The 27719-nt window shown below is 45.2% G+C and overlaps 1 protein-coding gene across 1 annotated transcript; it reads left to right on the forward strand.

The window, feature by feature from the left end:
* The first annotated feature begins 1200 nt into the window (after positions 1-1200).
* Positions 1201-27203, forward strand: map3k10 (mitogen-activated protein kinase kinase kinase 10). The gene is made up of 11 exons (XM_037460541.2): positions 1201-3906; positions 17350-17530; positions 18355-18503; positions 20278-20453; positions 20805-21051; positions 21548-21670; positions 21769-21907; positions 22430-22542; positions 22624-22883; positions 23389-23929; positions 25129-27203. Exons 1-11 carry the CDS (start codon positions 2961-2963, stop codon positions 25527-25529), a joined length of 3276 nt encoding a protein of 1091 aa, XP_037316438.2. The 5' UTR covers positions 1201-2960; the 3' UTR covers positions 25530-27203.
* Positions 27204-27719: the final 516 nt, after the last annotated feature.

Raw genomic sequence — 27719 nt, forward strand, 5'->3', positions numbered from 1 at the left:
CATGCCGCATGGTCACTGTTTGATTCTGTGACTGCGTCGCACACAAATTAGTCAACAGCACAGCCTTGCGGTTACTACAGACTTTTTTTTCTTCAAATTTTTATGGGCCATGTTTGAGTACATACAAGCGATGTGACTTCAGTTATTCGTTGCTCTTATTAAATTTTACAAAAATAGAAACACAGAAAGGTAAACATTATATAATATATGCATTAAATCAAACTATAATTATATATATAGTAGTTATGCCATCTGTGCAAGAGCAAACCTGATCAGTTGTCTGAAAGGCCATCCAACCAATGAGTTGTAACGCCAGACTAAAGCCTGCAACCTATACCTATCCTGGTGTCTGCCGCTGTTTTTGTAGCCAATAATTGTGTAAATAAAATGGGAACGCAGTTATGAGAGTGATATGTAAATATTCAGCACAATATTAATGAATTTGAAAAAATTGAACAATGGTAAAACATTGTTGGAACTTTAATTCTTGCTTGGATGAGTGAACTAGAGAGAACTAAGCTGGAAAAAAGCAAATTATACTGAACTACCTCTAAATTTTGTGTGTTTTATCATTAAGCACCAGGGGTCAGTATAGCTTCAGATATATATATATATATTTATTATAGGACTTCATATTGATCATCCTACTTGGCATTAAGTAAAACGAGTATTTTGCCGCAAATGTGCACAAGGCCCAGCTTATTTTAAGAATATTAGATCTACCGGTCTTCAGTTATTTCCCTTAACTGTCAATGTCCATGAGCAACACACTCAATTTCCGCAAGCTGTCGCCGTCGCTTTTTCGCTGACCTTTGCCACTATATGAAACCCTCTACCATTATATTACATTATCGCATTGTAGATAGTGACAAATAATGCTTATAGGGCGATGCACTGTAATAAAGAATAAACCGACTGCATCTTTGACGACAATCGAATTCATTCAAACTGCGCCGCAAGAATGATGTAGGTCAGCACAATATCCCTCGGCAACTACATTACCCACAATGCAATAGCACTCAGTGCTACCAGAACGGGCTAGTTAGACCATTCCTCATCCTCCTCCCCTGCCCTGTGCGCTGAGCTGCGCCCTCAATCTGCACACACGTGATGGGAGTAAATACGTGCACGGCCTGCGCGCGTGGACCATCTCTGTGTTTTGTAGATCGGTGACAGCGGGAGCGCTCGTTTCTCGCGTACGCGGACCGAGCCCCGGTGTGTGTTTCGGATGGCAGAAGTCGGCGCACGGAGTGACAGCTCGGCGGGTTTCGGGATGTCGCGTCTCTCCGGAGGAACAGTCCGCTCGAACACGACCGACCTTCCGGACAGCTGGATGAGCGGCACCGACAGGGGGTCCCAAGGGCGTTTTTAGCCTTTCTCGCACAACGTGGGTTCGTCGCTGACCTGGATGGTCCTCCTTTGCTCGAGTGTCACCGCGCGCCGGTGCGACGATGTCCATTGCTGTCAGTGTGCAGGTTAGGTTCGAGTTCACGCTGATTGTTTACGTATCCGAGCAGGACGGAAGACGTCAAATGGGACTGTATAAAACAAATGACGCCCCTTTAGAAAATATCCGTTTCTATTAATATTATCACTCTCATTATTATTGTCGCGTTATATTGTTATTAAGATGGTCGCATCTACATAGGGAATCATTGGGCCTTCCTCGTCTACTGTAGGTTGATCACTGACAGCATTTCGCACCTTGATGGTTTCTGTCTTTCCTAAAGAAGTCGTGGACATTTAAAAACCTTCGCTACGAGACAATCGATCGGTAATCCGACACCGCCATGCGTGCTCTTGGGGGCAACGGGATATATGAATGCCGGCGTCCTTTAACCCTCTCCGGGTGAAGAATAGTTTCCCCTTTTCACCCGAGGACTCTTGCCCATCTCAAATGTAGCCCGGCAGGGACGACTGAACCAGCCCGCTGCGCGGAGACGGAGGCCCGGGTTCGTTGCGCTCACACTCGGGCTGGATGCTGAACATGGTGCCACTTTGCAGCTCTGCGTTGAATACACGCCGCCGGCGTGTTTCTGTAATTCCCCAGCTGTCGTAAAAAGAAAGAATGGACGGGCTGTTTTTGGATAAAGGCTATTCGTGGACGTTGAACCGGCTCATGCTTGCGGGATTCAGCCTGGACCGGCTCCTCGGGATGTAGGGCGAGCATACACGCGGATGTTCCTCCCTGCGATCACGGAGATGGCTGGCGGGGGGAAGTGCACCTACTCCGGGCTGCTTGAGAAATAACCAGGACTCGCTTGATCAGAGGATATCACTTAGCTCGACCACACGCTGCTGTCTTTATTGGCAGCCTAAATTGTTCATATTCCAGAGTGATATTATTCAGTTGCGTCTCTGTGGCCCTCAGAGTCAAGACACCACTCCTCAATGGGCTTATATTAAGGTTTTGTCTTTAAAGGGACAGCATTGAAAACTATTAATCATAAACATGGATTTGTGTTCAGTGTGGATGAACTCTGCTTCAACAGCAATAACAGGACATTGTTATTATTGATTCATAAACGCAGCACTTCGCCCACTGATCAGGAATCCGACTGGAAGGATTTCTTCGAAACAACAAATACTCCACGTCCAACTCTCCACAAAAACCCAATAGAGGAAACAATCAATGAGTTTTGGGGATGTCACACTCATAGAGTGTCATTGTTTGACCTGATGCACATTATCCCTGAGTGAACTTGCCTTTGGGAATACATGTTACTTACCCGCTGCCTAGCAACAGCACAGCAGCGACCGGGGACAGGATTTGGCACGGTTTCAACAGTGAGACGTGGTGATGGGGGAGAGCAGTTGCAGCTCTCTGATCCTCTGATCCCCTCTCCCGCCTCCCCACTGCTGGTGGAGGACGTCTCGTCTCTGTCAATGGGACATGTAAGGATTTTGTGCTTGAGTTGAACGGGGGCAGGCCTACAGCGTCAAACAGCAGTCAGCCTGCCATGAACCCATACGGCAGAGCGAGCAGCATGGCAGCCCCTCTGTCCTGTACCAGCTGTGGGGGCTGCTGCTCACCGCCTCCCCCTCTCCTAATCCCGCCCGGCCCCCCCTCATCCACTACCTCCTCCTCCTCCTCCTCCATGCCCCCGAATATGACCCCGCCGCCGCCGATGTGCTCTGCCCCGGGAGTGCAGGCAGAGAACGGAAGCAGCTGGACCTCCTCCGCCATCTCCTCCTCGGGCTCCCCGGACTCCCACCCTGGTCACCGCTGTGCCGCCAACAACCCCAACCCCTACTGGACGGCAGTGTTCGACTACGAGGCCACGGCAGACGAGGAGTTGACCCTGCGGCGCGGGGATCTCCTTGAGGTTCTCTCCAAAGACTCCAAAGTGTCTGGGGACGAGGGTTGGTGGACAGGAAAGATCCAGGACAAGGTGGGTATCTTCCCATGTAACTACGTCACCAGGGGGGATGCCACCAACTACCGGCAGCTGACCGTAGGAGGGCTGGTGGCAGGCGGGGTCGGCGATTGCCCGTTGGAAATAGACTTCTCCGAACTGCTTCTGGATGAGGTGATCGGAGCCGGTGGGTTTGGGAAGGTGTACAAAGGAGTATGGCGGAGAGAGGAAGTAGCAGTAAAGGCCGCCAGGCAAGACCCCGATGAGGATATTAGCGCCACGGCAGAGAGCGTGCGTCAGGAGGCCAGGCTCTTCTGGATGCTCCGGCACACCAACATAATCTCTCTGCATGGAGTCTGCCTGCAAGAACCCAACCTGTGCCTGGTAATGGAGTACGCCAGAGGGGGGGCTCTGAACCGAGCGCTCGCCGGCAAGAAGGTGCCCCCGAGGGTTCTAGTGAACTGGGCGGTCCAGGTCGCCACAGGGATGGACTACCTGCACAACCAGGCCTTCGTACCTATCATCCACAGAGACCTCAAGTCCAGCAATAGTAAGTACTGCAAACAAGGGAGGCTTATCATCAGCTCAACAGAGATGTTTTAGTCAATATCATGTGACCTAAAATATTGTAACAGGTGTTATTCAGTAAACCTGCTATCATATGACTAAAGTGGGGCCAAAGGCACTCGGATATATTCACAAAGAAGACTCCCATATTCTCTGTCACAGTGTAAGTATAATGAACCGAGAGCTCCCCTGCTGCACGGTATCATCTAATACACAGAGGAGAGGATCAATACCAGGTACATGTCAGGCAGCACTTATGTAAAACATTAGCACGACAAATACACGAAACACAGCTCTACTGTGAACACACCAAAAGCAGTCTAATGCAACAGTATTTATACCTTCGTTAGGATTACACGCTTCTGTTTTAGTCGAAGCAGATTTAAAGAGTTGTTGTTAAACTACAAGGTCATATTGTAGGATGTAGTTTGAGGTGCAGAATTATAATGTGTTGAATTGAAAGCTGTAAAAAAAAAAAAGCTCATTCTTTATTGATAGAAAGGTTTTGAAAGCTAAAATAGTCCATCTCTTTACAGAACATCATAACCTCATAAAATGCATTTGTGTATTTCCCCTGTTCATCCGTTCTTAACAAATTATGGTAACAGTGTTTTGTTGGTTTGAAAGTCATATTGACAGAAGGAGGCTATTTTAGGCTAATAATATCGCAACATGTTGTCAATAGTAACAACAGAGCTGTTGGGAGGAAAGCTTGGATTAGGACTTCAGTGAGAAGAAGGTCTCCTTAAATTCCCTCTCTCCATTCTTGTGAGATTACACGACCCATGGAAGGAATAGTTTGATATTTTGAGAAATACATTTATTTTCAAGAGATAAGAAGATTAAGTCCGGTTTCATGTCTACATAGTAATTATGTTGCAATGACCAGGAGGCAGTTTGTTTAGCTTAGCACAAAGACAACAGAAACAGAGGGAAACTGCTAGCTTTGCCCTGTCCAAAGCTAATCGATATACCTGCACCTCCCGAAGGTCACTAATCAAGATGTTTCAGCTTTTCTTTTCCAAGTAACGAATGAACCGTTGAAAAAGAGGGTATTGTTATGTTTTGTATTGATTAACTCTCAAATGAGTGGACAACCGTACCAATAGTCATTCCCCCTTCTCGCAATCCTTTCATGACCTTACAGAAATGTGATTATCAAGGGTTGTCATTGAATACTAAAGTACAGATGTGTTTTTTATCTGCGACGCAATGAGAAAGTTAAATTGAACTCAGCGGGAAGGCTTAAGACCTGGAGAGCTGGTCTCTTTATGCCATCTTTTCCCTGTCATCTCTTTCTGCACCTCCTCCTACTCCCCATCATCCTCCACTTTCCTCCCCTCCTCGAGGAGAGCAGTTCTGCTCTGCAACTCACTGGGCTATTTTTGGTCCTTTGTGCTACTTGCTGTTTAAAGACGCAGTTGCAGTTGTTGGTGCATCAAAGAAATAACACACAGTGAGCATCTAGGGGCATTTTATGTGTGTGTGTGTGTGTGTGTGTGCCGAGAGTGATGGTGGGAGGGCGTGCACAAATATGGGTTGAGTCTGCGGGGTTGCTGACTAAAGGCCCTTTAAAAAAGGACATTCAGAGTAAGTGTAGCTTTAGCACTCGCTGCTTCATATTCCCAAATATTTCCTAGTCTTCAATCCTTTAGTTGGTCTTCTTGAGTCTCATTCTAAGACCTAAGTGTACCCTGCTTCCATGGCTCCCCCCTGCCCGCGGGGCCAAGATACGGTAAAATGATGGAGGATCAGATGCGTATTGGACAGCGGAGCCTTGGCAACAACGCCATAGCGCTGCCTTTCCACGGTGACATGGGCACTGCTTCTGTGTCACTGAGTCATACAGCTGCTAGCCGCTGTCAGCTGCTGCACAAAATGTCAGTCCCCCAATTTAGAGCATTGTTGCTGAAAATAGCAACCGAAAATGTGCAGGAACGTCTTATGAAGGGCTCGGCAAGCTGTTTTCCACCCTGAATGATGAGTGAAAATGTGTGGGTACTAATCATTAAGTATGTGATTAAACTGTGACTCACGGCCTGTTCCCGAGGGATGCTTGCAGTAGCCTGGTTACCAGAAGGGTGAAGCATGGGAAGAAAGTGAGAGAGAGAGAGTCCGAGTTGGAGAGTGAAAGCATCGGGAGGATAACACGGTGGAAGAGATCAGGTCGTGGAGGGGAAAATGAGCGTCAGGATCAGAGAGAGCGGAGATGTATGTTGCGAGAGAGGCGACTGATGGGAAAGAACAAGAGAAGGAGCGCGCGGGGGGTAAACAACGCTTCATCTCAGTTTTGGGTTACACCTCAGTTCATTCTTCAGGTGCGCCGGTCTCAGGTGTCCTCTTCAAACTGCCGACCACTTGGCATCACCGCGGTTACAGAGCAGCTCGGGCCCCCGAGCCTCTCCTCTGCCTTCCATCAGCCGGCTTCTTCACTCAGTAAAATCACAATCTCACACTGAGAATAATTCATTCAAGGCAAAACGTGACACTTCTCATAGACTCTGTTTGTTTGAAGCTTTACTAACATTTTACAACACAGGGATGTTTTATTCTATTTTTGACTCTCACGTGCTTTTATCTAATTTTATTACAGAAGTTGAATATTTTATGAGTTTATTGCGGTGTTGTTCGGTTGAGGCCCACAATCGTGAGGGAGCCTGTGTGACGGGTTTAATGTGATTACCGTGACCTCCTTAAAGCCATGTCACAGCATGTTTGTGGGTTGGCAGGTCATGGCCCCTGTGGTCAGGCCTTACCAGTCACTCTGATCCTGGATCAGCCTCAAGTCTCTCAAAGCATCGGGCACCCGTCCTCTCTGATTGGCTCGATTGACACAAAAGCGTTAAAGTACAATGGAGTAACAATGGAGAGATCCAGAGTCCTCTTGATCATGTTATACATTATAATGAGAGAAAGTTTCAGCCCCCAAAAATTGGGCTGTTGTTTATTGTTTATAAAACAATTAATTGTATGTTCTTTAAAATGCTAAAAATCAGTTTAATATCACAGTAAGTAACTAATAAGATGTGAGAAACATTTTGGGGATTTCTGCTTATAAAATTAAATTAAGTTAGTCAATTGACTAACAAATCAACTAATAAATTCACAACTAGATGAGATATTTAGTGGTGTAGATATTTCCAGCGACCACCTTTAAATATACTGTACATTTAATTCCACGTGTATGAGAAGTCTTGGGTGATCAGAAACATCTTCACTTCCATAGTAAACCACCAAAACATAATCTGCTGATGTGTACTCTATAATGCAGTCTTAAGCTTCAGAACAAGCCAGAAGCAGGACCTTGAGTTGATCTGGTTCCTTGTGTCGGTCGGGCCTTTGTGTGACACTTTGTCCAGAGCTCTCTGGAGGCTTTGAGTCAGCTGCAGGTAAGACAGTACAAGTGAGCTGATCACCTGTCGCAGTGTGTCACTGACATGTGTCACTGTTGACACAAATAAAGTTAATATTTGTCCTTTAGATGGCGTGAACAGTTATTGCCATGCTATGGTCCCAGGCCGAGCTTCTGGGGTGTTTTACTGTGAATGCAGAGGCTAAAGGACACACTCGATAAAGACCCAGCACGGTCTACATCCGCTGCTGTTTTGACCGCTGTAGCTTCAAATGGACGCCATGTTTACACTATCAACAATCCTCCGAATGATAGGAAACCTGTGTCTCCAAGCAGGCTTTTCAGGTAGGAGTCTCCTCGGTTTGCTCATTGAGTCGGCTATTACAAGCAAGACAATCACTGTCATACGTTTTTTTTCTTTTTATATTTGGTGTTCAACCAGCTACCATGACATAAGATACAGTGCGCGCTGTAATAGCTACTTAACCGATTAACGGGGTGAGATTTGGAAAATACTTGCCATCATAGAGAAACCTGCATCTGGCTGTGTGTGTGTGTGTGTGTGTGTGTGTGAGGATATCAGAGTGAAAGGATTACAATAGAGGCCAGTGCCGGCTGATAATCCCTCGGAGAGACACAGCGCTGGAGGCCGAGTATTTTATTGGCGTGGATTTAAGGAGCGACGTGCATGTGTACGGCTCCTATTGACCGAGGGTGTAGGGTAGTTTCAGATATGGTGGCAGGTTGAATTTGCTGCATTTCACTGCAATGATCCTACCTAAAATCACTTTTCAGTCAAATCTGTTGTTATTAAAGTTATGGCATCCTTTGAGCTATTGGCCTGTGCTGTTCCGACTTATATTGTAACCCTATGAGGAGATTTCTGGATCAAGAGATCACGGGCCAAACAAAGGAACTTCTTCTGTAGAGATTATTCTTCACTAAAGATTCACAACAAGAAAATAAAATGCCAGCTTGTTGTGAAGCTAATCTAACCAACCAACAAGCCAAATATTAGCTTGCTACAATGACCCGTTTCATGATATGGCCAAAACATCTGACCTGAAATTCTGTTGGTGCCACATTTGCCAAAAATAAAACAACATGGCCCAACTCAAGCTACAACATGTGCACCCACATGCCAGTACCTTTAGTCTCAGAATGAATCACCTAATAAATGAATCCAATGTTGCTGGATTGGACTGGTCGTCCCAATCGACTTAATCACATATTTGAGTCATTTAACTAAAGAAGTATTTGATTGAAGTATTTTGGATTGTTGTTTGAAACTTTGTTGGGCATGAAATGGTTTTCCAAAGGCTTTTGCCAACAATATCATATGAGCAGGTTGCATAAAGTCAACTGAATACAACATTGGAGGCAGGACATCTTTAATTCTTGGAAAAGTACTTAAATAAAATATGACCCCAAACAAGTTTGATGAATTCGCCCAAATGATCTACACGGCTTCAGCATCCATCGCTGCAAGCACACTAACGTTTATATATATATATATATATATATACATATACATATATACATATATATATATATATATATATATATATATATATATATATATATATATATATATATATATATATATATATATATATATATATATATATGTATATATGTATATATACTCATGCACACACTGTAACAGGGCAACAATGACCCCATTCTCACACAGCAGCCAAAGACGCAGCGAGAGAACAGGACTCACAATGACAGGAGTCACTGCAGGCGGGGGGCTGAGGGGGGGCTGAGGGATGGGAAATCAAGGCAGCGAGGGGCGACTGTAGGCCATGGATGACAGAGCGGAGAGATGGATGGAAGCAAGGGAGGATGGGTAGAAGAATGAAGTGACTGTGGAGAAACCCCTGGAGGCTGGGATAGCGGAGGGAGTAGAGAGATGGATGTGGGGGAGGGAGAAATGAAAGCAGGAATAGTGCCGGTTTCATAGGAGGTCAAACCATTCTTATTTCTCTGAGTGAGCGGACTAGAGATTAAGGCTAACATTGGTGATGGACTGTAGACTGCAGTTTGCCGCTGTCTGTCTCCATTTGGCACTCAATACACCTCAAGTCCAAGTCTAAAGTACATTTTATTTCTTCAAACATATGAACACCCCCACGTGTAGGTGATAATCTGACTACCAAAACCAATTCTTTATAATGACGAATTATGTACCGATAAAAAAGTGAATTTCTGTTCATTGCTGTTACCCCATTTTCAGTAGGTTCAGTGATACCTTTTGAGAAGTATCCAGACAGTCATGAAACTGATTGCTTGAAATTTGGTGGAGATGTATCGATGAAGATATATTGTAACGATTGTGTGGATCCCCCAACTTTTCATTTAGCCCAATTATGAGCTTGAAGTTTTTTATTTTTTATTTCATCCAAATACCTGCAACATTAATGTTTGTTTTCTTGTTTTGTGGGGGGGGATTTTTGTTGAATTTTTACTTTAGTGCACATATATTGTCATGTCTACATTCAGTATCAATACTGCGGCTCCAAATAAGTACATTCTTCAATTAATCTCAGAAAATTGTGTCAGGATATTTTAACCATGCAGTTCTTAAACCAGAATCCGACAGCAGCCGCATCAAACCACAATGCAATGCTTTAACCTTTACTCATTTGTAGTAAACCGAAGACACAGGTCGTTGGCAGATGACTTCAAACAGCGAAGAGTATGAGGACGGTTGGAAGGACTTTGGACTCTTTTCAGTTCTCTGCCACAATGTGAACTCGGCCACATCTGCTAACAGATGTTTGTTTGTCCCTGGATCTCAGACAGAAATGCTGCTGAGTTTCAGTGTGTCTCAGTGAGGAGTGAGAGACGCTGGGAGAGCTACAATGACACAACAAAACCATACAGTGACACCCAGTCTATGGCTGCAGGATGCATGCAAATGAATAGACGTGCGTGCATGCATGCGGATTTGAAACCAGTAAACAGCAAATTGGGGTCACTGTGGACCTTCCAAGACTACTTCCACAGTATGCTGTTCATTATGAAGCGCAGAATGCAGCGGAGTCACAGTTTTGATCATAATCACACCACATTGATGTATTGAAGTTGGTTTTGCGGCATGTGATCATCGTTAAATTTTTGCTTTCACACAAAAACACACACACAAACCCACTGTACACCGGTGGATTATATAAGTGCAATGTATTTGCATAAGCAGACAGAAGGCTTTTGGACATTCTAGCTGTTACGAAACTGCTGTCTGCAAAAAAATGTATGTTGTTTCACCCGGAGTCAGGAGAAAGGCAAACGGTAGTGTGTGAAACGCTGAACAGCACCTTTCCTCACCATCGCTTCTGATTCACTTCAGTCAGAATAGCAAGGACAATGTGATTTTGTGTCTTCTCAAAACTACACCCGGGTTGAAGCTGTACATTTCAGCAGACAGAGCGACAAACACAGCAATGCCACACATTGCCGTTCACATCGGCGTCTCCGGGGCTGCTGTATGTTCGAGGGCTGTTAACTCTGCTCTTAGAGGGTCATTGTTGTTTGCCAGCAGCCTGGCACGGAGAGTGGGGAGTCGGGCCAAGCAGAGAGGGCGCTGGGTGTCCCCCGCGACGAAGGTCCTTTCGCCACTTTCATGGTGGAGTCAAGTCGAGGACATGTCAGTCGGACGTGTATATTCGGAGTCTATAGAGTCAATACTGGTGTTTTTTATTCGCGTTGACCATGGAGAGACGCCGTCATGTTGAACTGAGAGCTCCGGTCCAGCCACATCCACGGATGTTAGATTGATTGAAATGTCAGCACTGCTGCTTTTACAATGTGTTATTATTATCTTCTGATTGAATTATACCTTGTGCATACAGAGTTTTGTCTCTAGTTGTACCTAATTCATCAAAGTGATTCAGACGTGATTTTCTCCTTAATTGTATTTTTTTTCTGGAAACAAAATTGTAGTAGGATTTTGGCACCCTTTACCGTCCTCTCCCCTCTTCAATGTTGAACATCGATAGATTCAGCCTTCAGTTGACAGTAGATTTATATTAATATTTTGCAATTGTTGCACACATGTGCTCTGTGCAACTCGTCAAACCAAAGAAGCCACAAAAGCCAAAAAATTGTAACAATTTAAAAAAAGAAAAGAATGCTATAAGAATCCTAACATTGTAACCACTCATTTTTCTTACGACACACACACACACACACTCACCAGGCCAAAGGAGAACCAAGAGAAAGCCGCCTCTTTTAATACCTCGTCCTCTTCTGAGAGAGAGGCTGCCTGCTCACACGAATCTGGCAGCTGGGTTTGTGTGGAGACAAAGTGAAATGGCTGCAGGGTGAAACTGTGCCACTGTGCGGCTCGGGATTAGAGCCCCGATGGCCTGTGGTGGTACAAGTGGAGCCAAACAGGGTATCAATGACATGTGAGCAGACTCACCACGGCCTCCATATCAAAGCACGGGGGAATGGGGAGAGATTTGCTGCACATCGTTTTTAGTCCTGGATGTCTGCTTTATGTGCTCTCACAGATGCTCCAGATGCTCTAAAACTTCTCTCTGCTGTGTCTGAGTGAAGCAGTTTCCGTGCTGTTATATTTTCCGACTTTTAAACAACTAAAGTCAACGTTTCTTATGGATAATAAACAGATGTGTTTTCAAGCTGTACATTTACTTACTTTCTGCGTTTTAATTTTTTCACGCTGTATTTCAAAGTTATGTCTTTTCCAACTTGAAATCTTTTGAGAAACAAGATTTGTCAAAGCCAAAGGAAAATGGAGAGACCTATTGAGACACAAAGACATTTGGTATGTACTGCCAGGAAAATGACAAAAGCTCTCCCTCCAGTCATCTCTCTGTACCTCCAGCGGCCTGCATCTTTTAATCTGCTCATTATGACCTTCTTTCTCGGCGCGCTTGTTCCCTTTTCTCCTCCATCTCGCTCCCTCTTTCTTGCCCTTTTGTACTGCCTCGGCTATTCCTCCCCTTTCAGCTGCTTCTTTGCCATATTTCATTCTCCTCTCTTGCCCTCATTTCTGCAGCTCTTCCCTCTTGTCATCCGTGTCCCTTTCTCGCCTCCTTCCTCCTCTCGTCCCCCCCGAATCCCTTCCCCCATTCATCGTCTTTAAACCGCCATGCTCTTTGCCTCCTCGTTCCTCCTGACCCTGCACCCCCCCCCCCCCCCACCCCACCACCTCCCACGTCAGTACACACAATCCACCTCTCGGTCTTAGACTCCCTCCACTCTTTGGCTTCCCCTGCGTCTCTTCTTCCACCTCTTCTCCCAGGTGTGTTGGCGGTAGCCGGGCTGGCGACAGCTAGAACAGCAGACATTGGGCACCGGCGGAGTGAGGGAGAGAAAGACAGGGGGGGGTGGGGGGGGGTGCGTGAATATGGAGCGACAGTCGTAAAAGGGTGGAAGGTTACTTTTTTGATCTGTTTGCCAAGGCAGAGACAGGGACGTCAGTGGGAAAGGGGTGGGGGGGGGGCTGCTCAGCATCCCATGGGCCTGTATCTCACCTGACGGACAGCTGTGACCAGCACTCAGGTGGTGGTGGTGGTGTTGTGCCTAAACAACTAGAGCCGCTCTGGGCACACCAAGGCGGAAGGAGAAGCCGCGATGGGTTGGATTGAGGTTTCAGAGCCTCTGTCGGGAGTCTGTTAGGACCGGAGCCGCTGACTTGGTGCCACGGCAACAGCTGATCCTCCCTGCAGGCTACACCTGTTTCTGCATGAGAGAGGAGGGGGGCAAAGGGAGGACGGGTGGGTTGGATAGAGAAAATGGGGAAATGTCTGCAAAAACCATTACTGCTCTCATTCATTTAGAGAAATCCTCTTCATGAAGGATGTGTCTTTGTGAAACTCTTTCCTGACACACACTTCATTAACCCCTGAGTGATTTGAATTAATACATGTATTCATCCCAACAGAGAATCAATGTTATTTAATGGGGAATTCCATCTATTTAAGATTGGCCTTCCCAGAAAGGTGTTAAATTTGGAGGTCAAAATGAAGCAATAGATGAAGATATACTTTTATACTGTGGAATACCCCTTTAAACAGGAAATTGAGTCAGAGGAGAAAAAAAGATAACATTGCATCCTCATAGTGTCCTCTCTTCTTTCCCAGTTTTGTAGTTTCGGTCTGTGACCTCTGCCCTTGTTACCATAACAACAAGTTAATGACACAGCAAACTGACCTGAGCCAAAATAACACACAAGAATCTAACTTCACGGTCAAACTTTGTGTTTCCTTCACGGTTCATGGTGATTCTAAAGAGTGACTTGTTGATTGTCATTAAGTTGCACTTCATGCTTCATATTTCATCATGAGTGACATCTCACAGATTTCACACACACCTCACAGATCAAGTGCAGTTGCCTACAAAAACTTCAAAAACTTCAAATAAAATTCTCCTTCCTGATCCTCTGATGGTTCTGTAGCAGGTTTCCAGTTTGAACCGCCGCATGCCAAATATTAGTTTATTGTGTTGTAAACCTTGATGGAATTGGCTCCGACATAATCAAGCCCTTCTACCGCATTGCTCTGGGTTAAGAATTCCTGAGAGGGCTAATGTGTCACTGGTGCTCGCCGCACCGACCGCTCTGGAGATCATTAGTCAGGTCGAAGGCCCGCTGGTTAATCTTCCATATGTGTTTGGACAGTGGCTCTGAGTTATATTTCAACACTTTGCTGGGGTCAATGTCCAGGGAGGGAGGGAGGAGAGAGTGGCGGCAGTGGGAAGGTTAAATCAACAGTTAATCATATGGGGCAGAAAACTGCTTCTCTCTATGTGGGCGCAAAGTTGACAATGAGCAGGTGTTTGTGACAGCGGGTCGATGATACTGTGACAGGAGGGCAGCATGCCACAAAGGTTCACCCTGTGCCCCCCAAAGCCCCCACGTAAGTATAGTTGGCTTCTGCACTCACTGACAAACTGGTGGGCGAGTGCTTAATGGGTCATCTTATGCACGGCCTTTTGTTATTTGATTATCTTGGCTGAGTAAATACGGGTCAAGTTTTAACAATAGCTTTTTCTGAATTAACTTAATGGTCAAATCAAATTTGTTGTTCTTGCCATTTATCTATTCACCTATTTGGTTTTGAGGGAATCGTCTCCACTGCCACAGGATGATTTGTGATTATTTTGATGATCCCCTGACATTTATTCTCAAAATTTGTCCAACGCTATGACTCCCCCAGCAGATAGCTGCACTTTACTGCTCATTTTACAATGTTAACATGCTAATATGCTTAATCAAAATTGTAATACACACTTTTAAATATGGGCATTACCATGACCTCGTTATTTATCCACCTTACTGTTTAATTTGCAGCATTACAATTACTTAGCTACTTTTTGTTTGTTACAAACCAAGCACATGTCACGGAAAAGTCTATTTGATATTAGCTTTGCACAGAAAGGTGTTATTATATTACCGGCTTTGTAAGTAAAATAAATCACCTACTTAAAGCTTAAACATAGTTAATAGTACAATAACACATATCATAGTGTAAATAATCAACAACCCGGTTATGGCCTATATATTTTTGCAAAATGCTTGTTGCTATGGAAGACTTTGTAGCTTGACAGCCATTTTTTTGCTTCCTTCTCACATGTCTGCATTACTCTATTTTGAGCATTTTCTGTTGAGAGCCACATTATCCTCAAGGCCTTCTTTCATTCTCCCCAGCTGTGACAGAGTGTGCTGCGATGCGGCGTTTTTTGTATTGCTGCCCTTCTGGTTCCTCTGACAAACATGTTGATCTTTTGTGTCTGGCGTATGGCCGAAGCGCCGGCGGCGGTGGAAACCTGTGGCGGGACTAATGATGGAGCATACGCAGGTGGCGCTCAGAAGCGTCAGGGAGACGTTCTCGAGGTGTGAAAGTAACAAGAAGAAGTTCCAATTAAATCATGGGGGGGGGGGGGGGGGGGGGGGAGCAGGTGGAAGTGCTGCTCTGCTCACTTTCTGTAAACGGTCTGTGCTCGTCTGCCTCTCGTTTCTCTCTGCCCCCCCCCCCCCCCGTGCACCCCTCCCTCCACCCACAGATTCATGCACACAAACACAAGGACCTCGGAAAGGTACACACCCGTCAAAGCGCGCAAACACGGTGCTCTTTCTGTTGTTTCACCGGACTCCGTCTTTTGTTCTGGGGAACGACAGAAAGAGTCGAGCCCCGAGGAGACCGCCGTCCCCCACAGACACGGCCGTGTCAGGAGAAAAGAGAAAAGGCAACTGAGACGATCTTTGAAGTGCGTCTTCACTTGAGAAGTCCACTTTATTGTATATTGTCTAGTTCACTCGAGTGTTAAGGAACACAGGCTCTTTATTCTGCTATATTTAGGAGTGTATGGTTCAATGGGAAGGTGCAATTTGACATGCCAAAAATGTGATCACCTCATAAGATATCATGTATTTTTATAAATTAACCCCATGAAGTCCAACAGAAACAAATTCTTAATTTAATTATAGATAAATCTGCTGATTATTATGTTCATAACCAAAACGAATACACTCTCACATTAGAGAAAAGTCTCAGTATCAGAATGTTTGAATTTTCTTTCTGGTGCTTGTTTTCATCTAAGAAAGAAAATCATCAAATCCTTTGTTAACATTGCTTGAAAATACAAAAAACAAAGAACTGGTTACTAGCCATTTTTTTAAAGTTAGTCAAATTAAGTAGTAAAACCTTTACACGAAAGTTTAAAAAACTGATGTTAAACCTTCACTCAAATCACTTTCACTTTCCTTCACTTAAGCATTTTACAGTTTGGTTCTGCTACTTGTACTAAAGTAAAGGATGTGAATCCTTGTCTCTATGGAAACATGTACAGACTGGTCGGAGAGCAATTCTTTATCACTGAAACTGGTGCCTATAGCGAGCTTGTGTGCAGAGTGGAGCACAGAGAGACACACCTTTATCACGTGAAAGGTTGTGTGTGAGTAAGTATGGGACTTTTTAGGAGTGTGTAAACAAAGACACCGCTATGTGTGTGTGTCTCTCTCTCTCTCTCTCTCTCACTCCACCCTTTGCATATGCCTGTAGATATGTGAGAGAGAGAGACAACATCTCGCTCCTTTCCTCCCGGTGCCTGTGATGTAGAAATATTTCCATAGCCAGCCGTCACGCGGAAATGAAGGAGGAAGTTGTACATAACAGAGAGAAAGGACACACAGAGGGACAGGGTTAAATACCCGCCTTAACATGGATGTTGTGTACATTACAGTGGGCCGTCTGTGCCGTCTCATTACAGTCGAATAACCTTAATGTCCTCACTTTGACGCCACAGCGTAATTAACAAACAATGCAACAAAGTTTTAACCCAAACTCCTACTAAATACTAACTACCTACTCCAGCTTTCTGGCCCACTGACCAATCACGGTGCACGTTACTGGCTTGGATAAGAGCTCTCTTTATATAGCAAGCTGCCCTGGAAGCAGAGCAATATTTGTTTGTGTGTATTTATAAAAGAAAAGAAAAGAATGAGATGATGACATAGGTCTAACTTTGTGATTTTGCTTAGGCCAGCGGAGAAGGCTCAGCTGGCCTAACTACCGGTACATTATACAGGAAACATCCAGTGGTCGCACATTGCTGGACACGTTGTCCTCCAGCAGCAGGAGCCACAGCGCGCCGGTCTGACCGCGCCTGCTCTGCAAACACCTTGCACTGCTTTTACATCTTGTTTTCGGATGGTACACAGTGCAACGGGACATTTAGAGGATTAAACTGAACTTGATGTTTAGGTTGCAAGTGTTTTTATGAGATCAGAAACTCACCCGTCAGACCAGCGTGAATAAACTTAAATCAACAAGACTGTGCGGTAAAAAGTTAATGATTCAGGAATCTGTCCCATTCGTTACACAAGTTTGTTTTAAGTTTCCAATAGAACTTGGCTCGTAACATTTCAGGAATAAGAGAACCAGCGTCACAGTTTCCTATGGACCAAGCCGAGGCTTGTTTGTTTCGGATAAAACAAAATAAAACTCGTTGAGCGCTCTTTGCTGTCCGTTTAAAGTGTCTTTTTTGTCTTGTTCTAACGCCGTAATCTTTTAGCACAAATCCCTGTCTGCTCCTCTTCCTCAGTCCTCATCCTGGAGCCGGTGGAGCGGGAGGACCTGGGAGGGAGAACGCTGAAGATCACGGACTTCGGTCTGGCCAGAGAGTGGCACCAGACCACCAAGATGAGCGCGGCGGGGACCTACGCCTGGATGGCCCCCGAGGTCATCAAGGTCTCGCTCTTCTCCAAGAGCAGCGACGTGTGGAGGTGCCGCCCCCGTCTCCCCGTCTCTCCTTCCTGACGCATGCAGCAGGATATGTTTTACATACATATAGAATTAAAAATCTTGGGTTAGGGTTATCTGTCCTTTTTTTTGTACATTCTTTTGTCAGAAACGTTCCATGATGACAATTTTCCCTAACTATCTGTCAAGTTCAGCTAGATGTAACATCTGTAGGCATCAGTGGTTTAGGATAAATCCTTTTCCTAAGTGCAATTAATAAAACTGAAATATACAAACACTCTAACATTTCACTTAAGTAAAATGAAGTGAGCATAATTAGCAAACACTTCTTCTGAAAGTATTCACAATTCAAAAAATGTATTACATTTGACATTTTTTCTACACAGCATATATTGGATTATTGGATTAACACACTAATAATGCATTAATGTGTAGGCAGCATTTTACTGCTGTCAATGTAACGGTCAGATGAATTTCGTTTAAAAAGTGCAATATGTATTTTTGAAAAGAAATAGAAGTATTACAGAAGTAGCATTACAATTGGAATAATACATTAAAATGCCAAACTTTTGTACTTGAATACAATACTCACGTAGATTTAGAAGTCAGTAGAATTTTTTTTTAACTGATTGAAGACTTTTTTTTGGTTGCTGAAGAAGTTCACATTCAGCCTGTTCCTGTCTCATTCAACACTGTGTCGCACTTGCGTTCTACTATTTCCATTTAACACAAAAAAGAATACATTCAATTCATGCACAGATCGTTTATCACAAACCGATGAAAGCTTTCTGTGGTCCCTGATAATAGATAAAAACACAGCGTTTCCCTCCGGTGTCTCTCGCCACAGTTTCGGGGTGTTGCTGTGGGAGCTGCTGACCGGCGAGGTTCCCTACCGGGAGATCGACGCACTGGCGGTCGCCTACGGCGTCGCCATGAACAAGCTCACGCTTCCCATCCCGTCGACGTGCCCCGAACCTTTCGCTCAGCTGCTGGGAGGTGAGCAGCCTGAGCGCCGTGACACTGATTACAATATCCTACCATGCGCAATCAATTCTGCCGAAAGTGAGGTACAGGCAGTGTACAGGGTGTTGAGTGCGTTGTTCGTTTGTGTGACTTCCTCCTTGCTGCATTCCTCACTCGTCGCATTCATGGGGGACAAGCACACTTTCAGGAGCTTTAAGTTTTGGGGTTTTTAACTGTACACCAGATGATGATTTTAGAAAAAGAATGGTTTTAAAGTGCTATGACTAAGTGGAACTTTGCAAGTAATTCAGGCAGCAACTCTGCTGAAGGTGTTGGAGTATTAACCAGCTCTTGTTTCAGAGGGTGATCTCTGTTTAACCACACCTGCTTTATGCATGACACTTTCTTTTTTATCTTTTGAATTGGTAAGCTTTTTTTAAATGAGCTGTTTTATACTGTCAGCCAACTTCTCCTCCCACTATGCTCCTAAAGCTCTTCACCTCCTCATATCACGTCCCACTCCACTTCATCTTATCCACGTCCATCTGTTAATCTCTCCGTTGTCATCCCTCGCTGCTCCCTACACTCTGTTTGCTCCTCTCACCATCTCACTTTCATCTCCTCTCCCTCCAACTTGTATCCCCATACTCTGTATGCTCACCTGCTACATAAATGCTGTAGACGATACTCAACACTTAACACTTAAATAACACTTGGTCTTGTGATGATACTTGGTTCAGTACGTGGTTGTGGGTGAGGTTTAGTGTTGGAGATGCAGGTCTGGTAGCTGTAGGTGTGCACCAGGATTCTGGCTCACGATTGGTGCCATATGCTGTCCCAGCTCGTTGTTGCCAACTCTGCTGGCAGAAGTTAAAGAAAAAAAATACAGACGTAAAATTCATGGTTGATGAAAGGAAAAGTAAGGGGATATTTAATTAATCCTGCATGAATCTGAAAACAAGACCGAAACCACCAATTAATAGATTACATTAAGAGTCATCTATTGAGCTCAAACCAGATGTGTCTCATTCTTACATTGTTGTTGAAAGCAAATCTATGAGCCTCACTTTTGCACTGAGGGACATGAGGTGTAGTTTATGTTCATTTTACATACGCCCCCCTGCTGCTGTAAATATTCATTTAAAAACCAAATGTGTGTTAATCCACAGCTGAAAATGGTATCCGACAAATTCCATATTTACTGCTTGAGTAACGTTCAATGAGGGCTGCCGTCCTCATAGGGAATGACAGTCTTTTTATTAAACCATTACTTTAACTTCCAGTACATGCTTGGTGGGGAAGCAAAAGGATTGATTTTACGGTGATGGTGTCCTTATTGGATTTATTGACAAAGAAACGTAATAAAAACACCAGCCTTATCCTTTAACCGAGAGTGTCGGCTGAAACTCAAATCAAAGCTGCAGCTAAATTGGTTGTTTCAGAAAAAAATTAATTCAACACCAAGCTTTTTTTTTGATGTGAAGGTTAAACATACTTACTAAATGAATAACATGCACAACATTATGTAACCTGTTTTACAACATTATACAACCTATTTTACTTGTTCTTTGTTACCCTTTGTCCGTTTTTGTCTCTTCATATTTTCTTGTTTATTTGTAAATAGAAACTGTATGTACAGTGTGTGATGGAAACACAGGAGTCAAGCTCCATGTACGCATAAGCCTGCATGACCGAGCTGATTCTACTTCTGGTAACCTCTGCGTGCCGTCTGAATAGTGAGATAAAGAAGACGAAACATGAATGCAACCACCGTGTAAACTTTACCTCTCGTCCCCGACCCCCTCAGAGTGCTGGAGCCCGAACCCCCGCAGCCGGCCCTCCTTCACCAACATCCTGAAACGACTGCAGGCCATCGAGCAGTCGGCCATGTTTCAGATGCCTCTGGAGTCTTTTCACTCCTTACAGGAAGACTGGAGGCTTGAGATCCAGCAGATGTTTGACGAGCTCAGGGCCAAAGAGAAGGTGAGGCATCTGAAAGCACCGACCGAGTAGGGTCAGAGGGCACAGAGTTATTGGCTGGAAACAGTTATTTAGAGCTATTTAGGTTATATCTGAGGAGGTTTTACAAGTTTATTCATTCAAACAGAAGAGTGGTTTTCTCACTACATCACTATGTGATCTTCATGCTGTGCGAGGTGTTTCTGGAAATTACAATCACCTTAGCAACAAGCCTTTTGCCAACAGAGGTGTGAGATGAGGTGCTGACAACTCATTCCTCTCATCCTCAATCTCTCCCCTTTTCGTCTCTTTCTTCCATTCCTCTTCCCATCCTCTCCTCCTCTCCTCTTCATCGCCGTCCTCTTCCCTCCCCAGGAGCTGAGGTCCTGGGAGGAGGCGTTGGCTCGAGCAGCTGAGGAGCAGAGGGAGCAGGAGGAGCAGCTCAAGAGGAGGGAGCAGGAGCTGGCAGAGAGGGAGATTGACATCGTGGAGCGAGAGCTGAACATCATCATCCACCAGATGTACCAGGAGAAGCCCAGCGTGAAGAAGCGAAAAGGACACTTCAAGAAGAGCAGATTACTGAAACTGGGCAGAGACAGCAACTGCATTAGTCTGCCCTCTGGTGGGTGGAAGCTGCAGTCAGCTTCTTCCGTTTGTTTTAATCTGATGAATGCGATGCAGGAAACCGGCCAACATAGTTGTTTCCATGTTACGGATGTTATACCAAGATGGCTCTAAGAAATAAAAACACCAAGTCAACTTCACTTCAATTCATTTTCATTGTAAAAGAGTAAGACCATACACTCAGACAGAAGGCTTTTAATACATCAACACATTTTCGAAGACTGTATGGTCACGATGCTACACTGCAATTCAATTATTAAAGTGTGGTCGTTTTGTTAAAATATCACTTAATGTATTCTCTTTTAAATCGAGGATATTTTCCCAATGGTTCTGCAAACGTTTGATAGTTTTACTTAACAAACAAATTACTAAAACATCAATTGACAAATGGAAAAATTATACAATTCCAGTCAGCTAATTTATTATTGTAGTTGTAATTGATTCAAACGAAAACCTATTAATGTGACACTTCATCTCTTCTCGCTCCCCTGTAGGGTTCGAGCATAAGATCACGGTTCAGGCGTCTCCCAGTGTGGACAAGAGGAAAACTCAGGGCAGCGAGAGCAGCACCCCGCCTGCCAGCCCGGGGGTCATCCCCCGACTCAGGGCCATAAGACGTGAGTGGAACAAATGAAAGGACGTCCAGTATCCCCCCCCCCTGGGGTGAGAGGAAGTGAACACACGGTGGGAGTGTCCTGCGAATCTGTCGTTTCAGTGACGCCCAGCGACGGCAGTAAGACGTGGGGGCGCAGCGCTGTGTGTAAGAAGGAGGAGCTGTCCACCAGCAAGAAGAAAGGACGCACCTGGGGGCCGAGCTCCACCATCCAGAAGGAGCGGGTCGGCGGGGAGGAAAAGTACGTGCACCAGTTGTATGCACAGTAATGACGAATGAGTTGAGTTTCAGCAGTGTTTGGTGGGAAAAAAACGTTACCCACTTAAAATCAGATGAACATTTCACAAATCATTCATGGAAAATGACCACAGGCGCGTTCCATTCTAGCTACTGGGGATGGATGAGTTTAGACCATGAGAGAATAAAATACTAACACTGAATGTGAAACAAATGGAAACTAGGTGTTTGGATCAACAATTTGCAGCAGGTAGGTAGCGTTTTCGAAAAGGAAGAGAAACATAATGTACATGCACAGACAAGAAGTTTTCATAGACGAGACAAAATTGTTTCTGGACAGATTATTTCTCGTAACACAGAAAAACGAAAGCCCTCTATTAATAGTTACTGTGACAAATAAACTTCATTGGCCATGATGGCTGTCCTCACCTGGAATATACCTTTTAGGGTGACATTTTTGTGACATCTGAAAAAAAATATTGCTTTTTATTTGATTTGTAACTTTTCTCCTATTTTCTGTTTGCAGATTGAAGTCGTTGGGGGAAGGATGCAAAGTCTGGTCGTCCAGTGCACCAAATCTGGGCAAGTCCCCCAAACACGCACCCATGACTGCCGGCTTCTCCAGCCTCAATGAAATGGGTGAGTTTTTGCTTTTCATTGTTAGTTAATGACAACAATCAATCATCAATTAACACCTCTTTTATTTCCTCTGTTCCACAGAGGAGTGCTCTGAGTTTGAGGAGTCACCGGGGTCCCTGCTGCCCTCAGAGACCAGCAGTAACGGGGCGGCCGAGGACTCGGGGTCCCCGTGGGGCAACCTGGGGCCAAACCCCGTGCCTAATGTTGGGAACGCGAGCAACCAGGACTCACTGCGTCGCTGCAGCCAGAGGAAGAAGAGCGATATGCTTCTGCTGGGTTGCGCCTCTCTGCTCGCGTCTGTCGCCCTCGGACAAGACCTGCTGCAGCTGGGAAAACTTCAGGTGAGAGAACAAAAGAGAGAGGCCGGACATACAAGACGTACTTTACCCTCAACAGCAAACCAACCAGGTCTCAGACCTCAGTGTCATTCTCGTAAATGATAGGATTCACATGACCAGAAGATTTTAACGATGGTGCAGTTGCCTCATCTTAAGCTAATAAAACAGCTGTGGAATGACATCAAACAGGAAGCACAAGCTGCCAAATGATCCGTGCCTTCCTGTCGAGTCAGCATGCACCAAGCCCTGCATGGACGGTTTCCAGCACCTATTCAGGTGCTGGAAACCTCGCAACATAAAATCATTCGATTTTATGTTGCGAGGCTTTCCGTCGGTTGTCAAAGCAGTCACAGATTGTACAGCGAGAGAGTGACAGAAAGTGGTGATTTGGATATAATCTTTGCTGTAGTTGCTTTGACAACGAGAGGAAGTGATTACCATTTGAGGTAAGACAGCGGCTCAGTGGTCCAACAGCTTGTTGATGATGCAGCCTGATTGTTGTCATCAGGTTCTCCAGGATGAGCAGGACCACAGAGAGGAGCAGCGTAAGAAGAAGGAAGGTCTCTTCCAGCGGACGGGACGCTTCCGTCGCAGCACCTCTCCACCCAGCCGAAACCTCTCCCTCTCCCTCTCCCTCTCCAGACACCACGACTCTACGCTCCCCTCTTTGGACCCATCTCCCTCTGTGACCCTCCTCTCTTTGTCCTCCCTGTCTGATTGCAACTCCACCAAGTCCCTCCTTCCCTCCGACCCGGACGACTACCCCCTGACCCCCGTGACGGGGCTCAAAACGCCGGCGGCGCCCCCGGCTCCCGCCCTCAACCCGCTCTTGGACCTGCGGGCGGAGAGCTTCAAGAAGGCGCCCAACCAGTCGCTTACGCCCACGCACGTGTCTGCAGCGATGGCCCTGAACAGAGGGCACAGACGGACCCCTTCGGAAGGGGCGATACGACCCAGGGCTCAAACTCTGGGTCACCACAGGACGCCGTCGGATGGGAGCATGCCCATGCCGCCTCCCCCGGGGGCCCCGCGCATGCGTGGTAACAAAGGTAAGATAAAAAGTGTCAAACTTGTCTTCTGCAAGGCCACAGGATATTACATACAGTTTAAACCAGAAGTTTACATATACTGTGCAAAAAGACACACTTTTTTTCTCACTGTCTGAAGTTAAATCAGACTTAATCTCTCCTGTTTCAGGTCCATTAGGATTACCACAATTATTTAACTTTTGCTAAATGTCACAATAATGTCTTTAAACAACGTGTGCAAGCCCATATGATGTGAGTTAATTAAAGGCACAGCTGGGGATGTATTTTAAGGCCACACATCAAATTCCTCATTTGAAATCATGGGAAAGTCAAAAGAACTCAGCCAAGAAATCAATGGGAGAATTGTAGAGCTCCACAAGTCTGCTTCATCCTTGGGTGCAATTTCCAGATGCTCGAAGGTGCCACGTTCATCTGTGCAAACAATTATACGCAAGTATGAACATGGGAATGTCACACCGCTCAGGAAGGAGAAGGGCTCTGTGTCCCAGAGATGAACGGGGAGCTTGTAGACCTGAAAACACCATCCCAACTGTGAAGCATGGAGGTGGTAGCATCATGATGTGGGGCTGTTTTGCTGCAGTAGGAACTGGAGCTCTTCATAAAATAGATGGCATCATGAAGAAAGAACATTACCTTATTACATAATATTGGAAATATTATGGCAACATATCAGGACATCAGCCAGGAAGCTAAAACTTGGGCGCAAATGGGTCTTCCAAATGGACAATGACCAATAGTTCAAAAGTGGCTTGAGGACAACAAAGTCAGTGTCTTGGAGTGGCCATCACAAAGCCCTGACCTGAATCCCATCTAAAGTGTGTGGGCAGATCTGAAAAGGCGTGTGCCAACAAACCTGACTCGGTTACACCAGTTCTATCAGGAGGAATGGGCCAGAATTCCAGCAGAGTACTGTAAGAAGCTTGCGGAAGGATACCCAAAACGTTTGACCCAAGTGATGCAGTTCAAAGGCAATGCTACTAAATACTAAGGATCTGTATGTCAACTTTTGACCTTGAAGAAAGTAATGAAAAATTCTCTAAAATATTCTCTTCCTCATTATTGTGACATTTAGCAAAAGTTAGGAGAGGTTTAGTCTGATTTAACTTCAGTGACACTCAGACAGTGAGAAAAAAAGTGTTCTGTGTCTTTTTGCACAGTGTATGTAAACTTTATTTCTTTTTTACATTGTTCTTACTCAGGGACACAGGACATCCTGGACATCCCCCGCCTGCCCGACCCCTCCATCATCTTCCCGGTCCCACAGAGGCGTAAAGGCCCCGCTCCGCCCATCCCTGACAAGGTTCCTTTCTGCCTCATCGGCCCTCTGGAGAGACCCAAGACGCTGGAGTTTGCTCCCCGGCCTCGGCCCACTCCGGCCAAGATGAGAGCCGAACCCCGGAAGCTGGGCTCCGTCTCGCGGACCCTCAGCTCGTCGCCGGGCAGCAGCTGTGACAGCCCCCTCGGCTCGGGGGACAGCGGCGCCGGCACCGCGCGACCAAACCTGATGGACATGGACGTGGAGGGCCAGAGTTCGGACCAGACCGTCCCCCTGTGTGGACAGCGGAAGCTTGCCGCTCTGTTGAGACAGCAGTACTACTAGTGGACGACTGCCATGTCTACTGATATGCATTCAACTCTCTTCCAGGACTTCAGAGCTTGATGCCGAAGAAGCTGACGTCCGAGCCAAACAAAGTGGACTCACTGAAGTTTGCAAAAACATCCCACCACACGTCACGTTTTTTGCACTAACCGGAAGCCAGTCCTCTGATGTGTCCCTTTAGCGTCCTAATAAGGTGTGAAACCCTCACAGCAAGCCTTTCCCCCGATAGTGCTCTCTAACCTGCACGGCACTGAGGGTCCTGGAGGCCTTTTAAAAGCCTTGTGGTGTGCTCATCCACCTACCGTACCCAACACTCCTTTCCCTCCTTGGAAGCCACGTCTCCCTGCTTCTCAGCGCCCCGTGACAAGGACACGCTCACGACCTTCAAAAGCCATTCAATTACTTAAAAAGCCACTTTGCTATCTTTTCATCCTCGTCTGCGTGTGCGTTTGCCTGTCTGTGTAGCTGCCCACTTTCTGCTTCTGCTCTCATTCCAAAGAAAAAATAAATCTTCATTCACATTTCACCTGAAACGTTTCAGGAAAACACTGGACTGTTTAAAATTCTTAATAGAGAGTGTCTTCGTTCTTATTTTGCGTTCTGCCGGAGCCCAAACGTTTCCCATAAACTCTGCCTTCATCCTCACATGAGACATCTCTCTGCATGGGGGTCATTGTCTTCTCCCCTCAAAGAAGAGACAGGAAAAAAGCCTTTTATCTCGCTGCACCGATGGACCGGTTTCATCCTTATCATGTACGGAAAGAAACTAACAGAGTCTATTTCCACAGTGCAGGCATCATCCCAAGCAACCTGTCCACATCATGTTTTCTATTGGTTTGGCAGACCAGGTGTGTTTCTCTCTGTGTGAATGTGTATATACAATACTGTACATGGGTTCATCTCTTTGCGTGCTGCTGCTTCTTCAATGCATGTTGCTTTTTTTTTGTTTTGTGTGTGAATGGTTCGCTGAAGGACGAGTGCAGCGCTTCTCCAAAATAACGTCTCATCCGTTTTCTCTTTTGCACGTTTTACATTCCTCACTCGCGGTCAGTAGCACCCTATGTGGATCACGCAAAACAAGTGAACGCTGAGGGATAATGCTCCCTGATTTCAACATCCACCTCATGTGGGCCCGTTGCTTTATATTCTCCTCTGACCAGTTGCCTCCACCAGTGGCACGTTGGGAGCTGTGTTGTGCAGCTGGTCAGCCTCTCTGTGGACCAGTGGACGGACAAATCGACTTTTATCTTCGCACAGCGGTCGAAAGGTTTGTCTCGGCTGCAGGTTGTATTTTACTTGAGTGTGTATGTCTGTGCGTGTGTGTGTGTGTGCGTGTACGTGTGTGTGTGTGAGAGTGAAAATGCGTGTTTGTGTTAATATTTGTATGGGACGATGACAATCCCGTCAGAGTGAGCCCAAACTCATTCTCCTCGTGTGGTTAAGACAACACTGAGTATTTATTACATTTATTGTTATTATTGGAAAAGATTCATTGACATTTCGATTCTCTTCCTGGGATATTTGTATATATTTGTTAATACAACAAGGAAAGAACCTGCTTACAGAAACGTCCATGTTGTCAACCTGTGACATTGCTGGTTTCAATGAGGAAAAACTGAAACGTGATGAATGAGAGATGAATAAAACAACTAAGAAATATGCTACAGTGTCAGTGCTGCGTTGATGTTTTTGATCTTTGCATAAAAGCACCTGTGTAGAGATACGAGAAGGACTCTGATCACGTCCTTAACTAGAAGCAGCGGTGCAAGAATGCTGAAACACTTTATTACATGTGGGAGTGCAAAAGAACATTTTGCGTAAGAATCTACAGAAAAGTGCTTGTTAAAACTCAGCGTTGCTTCAGGGTTGTACAGTGGTACAGTTGCATAATAGTTTAGTTTGCTGATGGCAAACCTAAAGGTCGGACCCCTGTGAGGGTCACAGGATGAATCAGAAGCGTTGTTAGAGGAGTTTATTATTATTTTTATATTCTTAAAAACAGAGCCTAAAAGGTTTGAAAAAACTGTTTTTCCTTTAAACAAAGTATTGTGTTTCATAAGTTTATGGTACATTATTTAGATTATTATTTATCTTTAGACATAAAGATAAAATGTTCAATGTGACAAACAAATATTGGCTTGAGAAATATTTCCCTCCCAATCGCAGTGCGGTATTCTAGAAAGTACCCAA

Source organism: Pungitius pungitius, chromosome 3 (assembly GCF_949316345.1).
Source record: "Pungitius pungitius chromosome 3, fPunPun2.1, whole genome shotgun sequence".
Taxonomy (NCBI): Eukaryota; Metazoa; Chordata; class Actinopteri; order Perciformes; family Gasterosteidae; genus Pungitius; species Pungitius pungitius.